The sequence below is a fragment of the Astyanax mexicanus genome, chromosome 6 (genome assembly GCF_023375975.1).
Source record: "Astyanax mexicanus isolate ESR-SI-001 chromosome 6, AstMex3_surface, whole genome shotgun sequence".
Taxonomy (NCBI): Eukaryota; Metazoa; Chordata; class Actinopteri; order Characiformes; family Acestrorhamphidae; genus Astyanax; species Astyanax mexicanus.
In genome coordinates this window covers 25,711,367-25,718,428 of record NC_064413.1, presented here as the reverse complement: position 1 = coordinate 25,718,428, position 7,062 = coordinate 25,711,367, and the positions used below count along the sequence as shown (strand labels likewise).

Below are 7,062 nucleotides of genomic sequence, written 5' to 3'. Positions count from 1 at the left end.
AGCCTAGTATTTGTGCCAGAGGGATTTTATGGCTGTGTTTTTCAGTGCTGTGCATATGTGTGTGTGTTTATGTGTGTGTGTGTGTGCTGTAGACCTGCAAACATTGTGACTGAACAAGTAAATAGGACAGTGCAAGCCTGCTGTGAAGGCTGGGCGGGTCCTCACTGTTCACAGGGTAAGAGACCATCTATCCACTCTGGACATCATCCAATATACTGTAAAAGGAGTTACTGATATGTTGATCAGTGTCTTGCAGCAAGTATTCAGCCTCTTAGAAGTTGTCAGTGTTTTACCAAATGCTACATACAGATTATTTCCAGTCACTCTTGAATTAAGGGTTGAATTAAAATTTTGCAAGGCTACAATTTTCACCCTAATTTAGTTATTGCCTAACCCCTTATCCTCTATCTCTCACTCTCTGTGGTTGTGGCCAAAAATGTATATATGCTTATAATTTATATACATGTCATGGCACTATTGGGTTTTCACTGATTTCTCTAAACTGTTATTTGGCAAAGGCAGAATTACATCTTTATTGCAAATACAGCGCTGGAAAAAATTAAGAGACCATTTCAGTTTCTAATTCAGTCTCTCTGATTTTGCTATTTATAGGTATGTGTAAATACCTATACACAGATATGGTCTGGAAGCTTCTGGAACACCACTGCCACTGCAACCCCCACCACCTCCCCCCCCCCAAAAACTGTTAAGCATGGTGGGTAAAGCATCATGCTCTGAAGCTGTTTTGCTGCCAGTGAACTGGTACATTGAACAAAGGTGGTTGGAAAACTGAAGAAGGGGTCTACCTCAGAATTAGCCTAAAAAACAGTTACATATAGATTACATATAGATTGTTACACAATTAGTTCTAAAAGGCCAGTGACCCAACAACAAAGATGGTTGCAGAATTATTTAATCTGTGTAATGTTAAGATTTAGGAACGACCTTCCCAAATTCCTGACCTGCTGTGCTATGAAACCAGCCAGTTCAACAGATCTTGTACTGATTTCAGATTTTTTTAAATCCTTGAAAGCCTAAAATAATGTGACACTGAAAATGTGTAAATGTCATTGTCATTAAGGTACAGTTCCCTAACCAAGGATTGAGTCCAGATGTATTCTATTCAGTAAAAAATCTCCATGTAAAATGCTGTGTAGTCTAAACCTGCCCCCAAAAGTTTAAAATCAGAGTGTGTTTAAAATTGTCTCTGTCTGTCTGCCTCTTACTAGGAGTGAGTGTCAGGGGTCTGTGTTTCTCAACATGGAATTGTGAAGGCTTCCCCGGGGTTCAGAACTTCTCTCTGATGTCTATTGAACAGTGCTGTGGTAGCTTGTGGGGTCTGAGCTGGAAAAATGCTTCTGATCAGACCTGCCTCTCTTGCTCCTACACACTTTTGCCAGGTAGGTGGATGATAGCTATGTTGAGTCATGTTTTCCTAGTAAGTGTTTTAAGTAAGAAAACAAAACCAGAAATATACTGTACGTCATATTTGCACATTTCCCAACTGGTGACAGAAAATGCTTCAAATCACAACGCTAACGGTCCAGCTAAACTCCTCGTATATTGCCCAGCCTGCTCTTAGTGTGTGACAAAGACTAAATGCTTATTTTTGGTTGAGCCAAACTCCCATACTTTGGCAGGAAAGTCCGAACTCAAAGCCCAGGAAACTCACTGCTCATGGCACAGCCATAATAATAACAGCTCACACCCAAACTTACTTCCAGCTCCCAACCCAGTGAAAAGTCTCAGCTTATTTCCAAGCCAAACAAAAGTACATTAACTTACAAAGTTAAACTATATAGATACTTTATTAATACTAAAGAAAATGTAAACTTTTGACTGTTCCATCAAGATAATTTAATTGAATTTGAGCTTTTCACTAAGGTAGTGGATTTTGACTTTGTCACAAGCAGCCAAATCCTCAGGTCATTCCAACTCCAACTTTCTCCCAAAAATTCTGGCTTGAACACTCGAGCCAAACTCCTGGTTTGTGATGCAGCCAAACTCTCAGTTTACTGCCTAGCCAAACTCCTGGCTCATGGCCCATCTATACTCCCATTTATTACCACAGCCAGACCTCCAGCTTGTGATCTACCCAAAACACTACTTTTGTGCAAAAAAAAATGAACCTTAGAAAAAAAAGCTACAATAAAAGAGCGAAATAAGATGTAATGCATTATGTCATTTGACATTGCATGTTCTTATTGCAATGATAAAACGGAAGATTGTGTAACCCTTTTACAGACAGTCACATAGTAGTGAGCTCATTTTTTCAGTGTTTCTTCTTTGTCCTCAGACCCTCAGACCTCGCCCCTACTTCTTCGCAAGGGTCATCTTGGAGGTCTTCATAACCCAAAGGCCTCTGCAACCTGCATGAGTTGGGGCGGAGTGCATTACCGCTCCTTTGACAGGAAGCACTTCCATTTCCAGGGTGGCTGCACCTATGTCTTGGCCTCCTCCACTGATGGCACCTGGGCGGTTTACATTAGCACCGTGTGTGATGGTGGAGGGCATTGTAGTAAGGTACAGAACATTCACTTTTTACCAGTCAGGTTAGACCAACACTTAAGCCGCTGACATACTATCTGTGTCTTTGTTTGCCTGACGCCTTGTGACCAATCACATGGCGAATGAAGCCCCTGTGTGGCGTCCAGAGTTGTTTGTTTTTTCTGCAATGGATCAACATTTAATTAAACTAACGAGGAGGTCTTGGTCCAAATCAACTGAACCAGGGTTTGAATCATTTGCAGCATTAAAACATGTTTTTTGGATGGGTAAAATCTGGGACCAGTTACAGAAGTTGAGGTAGCCTATGCTACCTCATTCATTATACATTTGAAAAAGAAAAAGAACCTGTGTTTTGCTGAAATATTACATCCTATTTCATGCACATGCCTCACTTAGCAGTATCAGCACAATAGATCGTGCTGGTGATTCCTGTATCTGCTGAAACTGTAGATTAATTCTTATTTATCAACAGTAAATAAGAAATACACTGCCTGGCCTGAAAAAATACCTAATTCTTTGAGCACAAACTGTTGCTGAACCTAGACCATCTGCAGCAACCCCGGAACATTTACTTAGTTAAATCCAGGTGGCGGCTTTTTTTTTTGGCCAGGCAGTGTATGTGCAATCTGTTACGCTCATACACACAGTCTCCTAATGAGCCCTTGGTGTACAGAATGTTAATTTAATTCCTGAACCTCATAATTGTATTCACATCAAACTCAACTCTTCCGTATTTTATAGGCACTGCAGATGATGTTGGGGCGTGACCTGGTGTCTGTCAATAAGAGCAACATGTCTCTCAATGGCCTCATAATAGCACAGGGCGAACCTGTCTTTCAAAACGGTAAGAAATGCACTGTTACAATGAATGTTTGTTAAATGATTCAGTTGTATCCGTTTGTATTTTTCCTTATCTAAATATTATGCCTTACGTGCTTACAGATAAGACGGATCCATCTTAAGTACAGTCATAAAATGTGTGTGTACGTTTAGCCAAGCACATCCTCACTCACCTTTGCTTCATGGGATTAGCTTTGTGAACGGACTGCAGAACTTGACCCCATTAATCAAGTTAGCCTTTAGAAAAGACCTTGCTCTGAACTCTTCTTTATAGCTGACATGGCTTAAATCGAGCCCATGCACTCAGTATTTATCAGTTGATCCAAACAATGGAAACTATAGAATAGGATAGAATGGTGTTCATTTGGGTTGCTTAAAACAGTGTTTCTTAGTCTGGTCCTTAAGCCCTGTAAGGTGTACAGCACATGTTATCTTAGTGTTTTTCCTGCTTTAACACACACAAACACACACACTTCAACTCAATTATGGGCTGTTTATTAGTTAATTTGTTGGGTCAGGTGTGATAGCAGCAGTGGGCCTCCAGGAGCAGAGAAGTACTGATCTAAAACAAGCTTGTGTTGCTTTGGGTTGCTTTAGGTTGAACACAGGCATGAAGGGATCATAGGGTCATGAACTGCTATGAACTGAAGCTGTTACTCTTTATGGCATGCAAATGAGGTCTGTCAGCCAATCGGGTGGCGAGCTCGGCCAGCTGAAAGGCAAAGGAAGGAAGATGCTTGGCCACAGACCCTGAGTCTAATAGACTTTCCACTCTGCAGAAAAACCGCTCTTAAAAAGACACTGCGGATTTCTGTTTGTGTATGAGTAGACCACACAAAAACCCAGAGTTTACTGCAAAATGAGTTATAAAAGTGATAGTTTTTATTATTATAAAGTTTCCAGTTCTTTGGAGAAAGAGAAGACCATTACTGGTTCAAATCACTATAATTCCTAACCAGTAATAGGTAGCAATTTAAAATTTTATATGATGATTGTAAACACATTATAGCAAAATATAGAGCTGTCAAAACCCTTGTTCCATATAAAAAGTTCATTTTATGTGTCTGAAAATAAAAAAATCAGCGCCTAAAAAATTCCCTGGTTTTTACCATATTTTGGCCATTACATGTTCAATTGAATAATTAAAATGCCTTAAATGAATTGTGTAAAGGCTTCTAAGTAATATTAATTCATAAAATTGACTCTAAGCTATTTAATATTGGAGTGATAAGCCTTCAAATGTGAGTATGTAATTTCAGGCGGAAAATGGTAAAAATAGGCTTGGAGCTTAAGAGGTTAAAGTTACTTTTCCATATAGCCCTTTCTAAACATGCTCAAGGAATAACTGTGCATAAACGGATTGCTTTTTGACTGTGTTGCCTTTCTGGGTAGGCAAACATATAATATCTATATTTTTTGTTACCTGTGCTATTAGATAGATATTAGATTTTTTATTCTGTGTGAAATAAAACATTTTAGCACAAGCTGTCAGTTTTAAAAACACTCACACTGGATTTCACAACGAGTGTATTTTGCTTTGAGCAATGGGGATTAGTAATGCTTACAAGCAGACAGCGTGTTCCTGCTAACTGTTGAGTTTAGACTCGGCTAGATTTTTATTTACGCATTCACGCAAGATGTAGGTCACTACATTTTAGACCATTGGTATACAGTTCATTTGAGTAAATTCAAATAAATTGAATTAAACTCAGTGAGCACAATAGGTGATGTAGTGCATTGTTGTTGCCATTCACAATCCTTGTGTCTTGGAAATGGCTTCATTGGAATTCTGTTTAAAAATATTTTATTGCAAGTTATTTTGGATCATTTCTATTGTTTCATCATGTAATTGTAAAAAATCCACACACTATATAGAGGTGTGGAGGTGAAATCTGGAACCAAGAAATTATTGTTAATGTGCCCTCTGTTTATATTTTTTTGCATATAATAAAATGCTAGTCCACTACATTCCTTGCATGTCATTTCTCCACAGGAGTGAGTATTCACTGGCTCGGGGATTTTGTGTTTGTGGAGAGCGGACTGGGAGTCAGAATCAAATTTGACTTGAGCAACACGGTTTATCTGACCGTTAACACAGAACACTTCGCAGCTACGCGGGGGCTGTGTGGCGTGTATAACAACAATGCAGAGGGTAAAAAAATTTCTTTCTATCTAAGAACAGATGGAGTTTGCACTATTTTATTACTTTTTTATAATCCGATGTTGTTGTTTTTTTTTTACACTTCACAGGAGAGTAAAAGTAAAACTAAAACTGAATTGAAATTCATGTTCTGTCTGAATTTGAATAGAACTTTCAATATTACCTCTCCATCCACACACACATTGATCATTTTATTAGATAGTTTAGTCATTTTTAAGACACAATTAATCCTGTTAAGTTGTGTTGTTTGGTGTGGTTTGCTTTGTGAACACAGCCAGGGAAATTACACGTTCTAATTGGGGCTTATATCCAATTTCTGCTGATTTTTCACTGTCATGAGGTCAAATTTAAAGGCTCCTAGGTAATGAAATTACTGTTTGTTGCCCTAAACATATAAAAATAATCAATGATGTACTACATTCTGATAGAGTATTATTGTTTTTTGAATGCCTTAAACTATTTCATTATATTTTTTGGTGTTACAGATGACTTCACTGGTAGAAGTGGAAGCATATCGCAATATGCTGCCAGCTTTGGCAACTCATGGCGTGTTCCTGATCAGCAGACAGAGGTTAGTGGTCAATTAGGTCATGTTTTTTTTTTACCAGATTCTAGTTTGGCATTGTCCAAAACAAAAGAGTTTGTAGGTTTTCCAACAACATTGCTGACCAGTTCTGGGTAAATGAATGCATTGGTAATATAGAAATACTTCATTAGATATCAGTAAATACAATAGGCACAGAAACTTAAAAAAAATGAACTTTTGAAATTGCTCATAAAAGATTTAGAGTTTAGAGTGTATTACCACCTGCTAACACCACTTGCTAATAGAGTTACCTGTACCTGTAGTTAATCTGTGTAGTTATAACTTTAAGATAACAGGCTAACAGGCAAATTATGGCAATGCAACCAAGCCTTGTAGGTCCAAGAAAGGGTTACAAGAACCAGTTAATTGTTAATGCATTTCATAATTCCCATAACATTGAAAATGTGCTACAGTTTGAATTGTCTGAAAATACATTTCCTAAGAAAATTACTGAAGGCCCACTGGCGTGTAGAGATACTCTAAACATCACTCTAGAGAGAAGCAGCAAAGAACTTAAATGTATGACTCACACCCAAACAGCTTTTACAGTTGATTTTATGCCAAAGAAGAGCCTCACATGAGTGTATTGTTGAACAGGATTCCAAACTGTCGTCTATTCTTACTGATGATGTTCTGTTTACCGGTATTTTCATGAACGTGTATGAATGTGTGCGTCATAGTGATTTTCCGTTTTAAAGCATGTGTATATGAACAACACAAAGCCCAATCATTTCTGGTAAATATGTCCCGGTTTTGAGTGTGAAAGGAGCGTCAGAGTAATGAGCACTGTCATTTTCTGGAGCAGCCTAAACAGAAATTTCTTATAAATAAAGATGCTTAGAGTATTTCCTTAGAATAACTGCATTTGTTTCAGTAAAAAAGCAGGGTCGTGATAGAGATGTGTCAGTGCAAATATAGATTATTTAGACACTTAAAAGGTTTTCAGATATATCTCTTAACACATGGA

At 38.1% G+C, this 7,062-nt stretch overlaps 1 protein-coding gene across 1 annotated transcript in view; it reads left to right on the top strand.

Moving 5' to 3' along the window:
• The window catches only part of sspo (SCO-spondin), a 121,648-nt gene that overhangs the window by 4,941 nt on the left and 109,645 nt on the right, over positions 1 to 7,062 (top strand). Inside the window, exons 4-9 of the mRNA XM_049480406.1 lie at positions 93 to 175; positions 1,230 to 1,400; positions 2,297 to 2,523; positions 3,250 to 3,352; positions 5,342 to 5,500; positions 5,995 to 6,080. Coding sequence (XP_049336363.1) covers positions 93 to 175; positions 1,230 to 1,400; positions 2,297 to 2,523; positions 3,250 to 3,352; positions 5,342 to 5,500; positions 5,995 to 6,080 — 829 coding nt within the window. The remainder of the gene's footprint in view (positions 1 to 92; positions 176 to 1,229; positions 1,401 to 2,296; positions 2,524 to 3,249; positions 3,353 to 5,341; positions 5,501 to 5,994; positions 6,081 to 7,062) is intronic.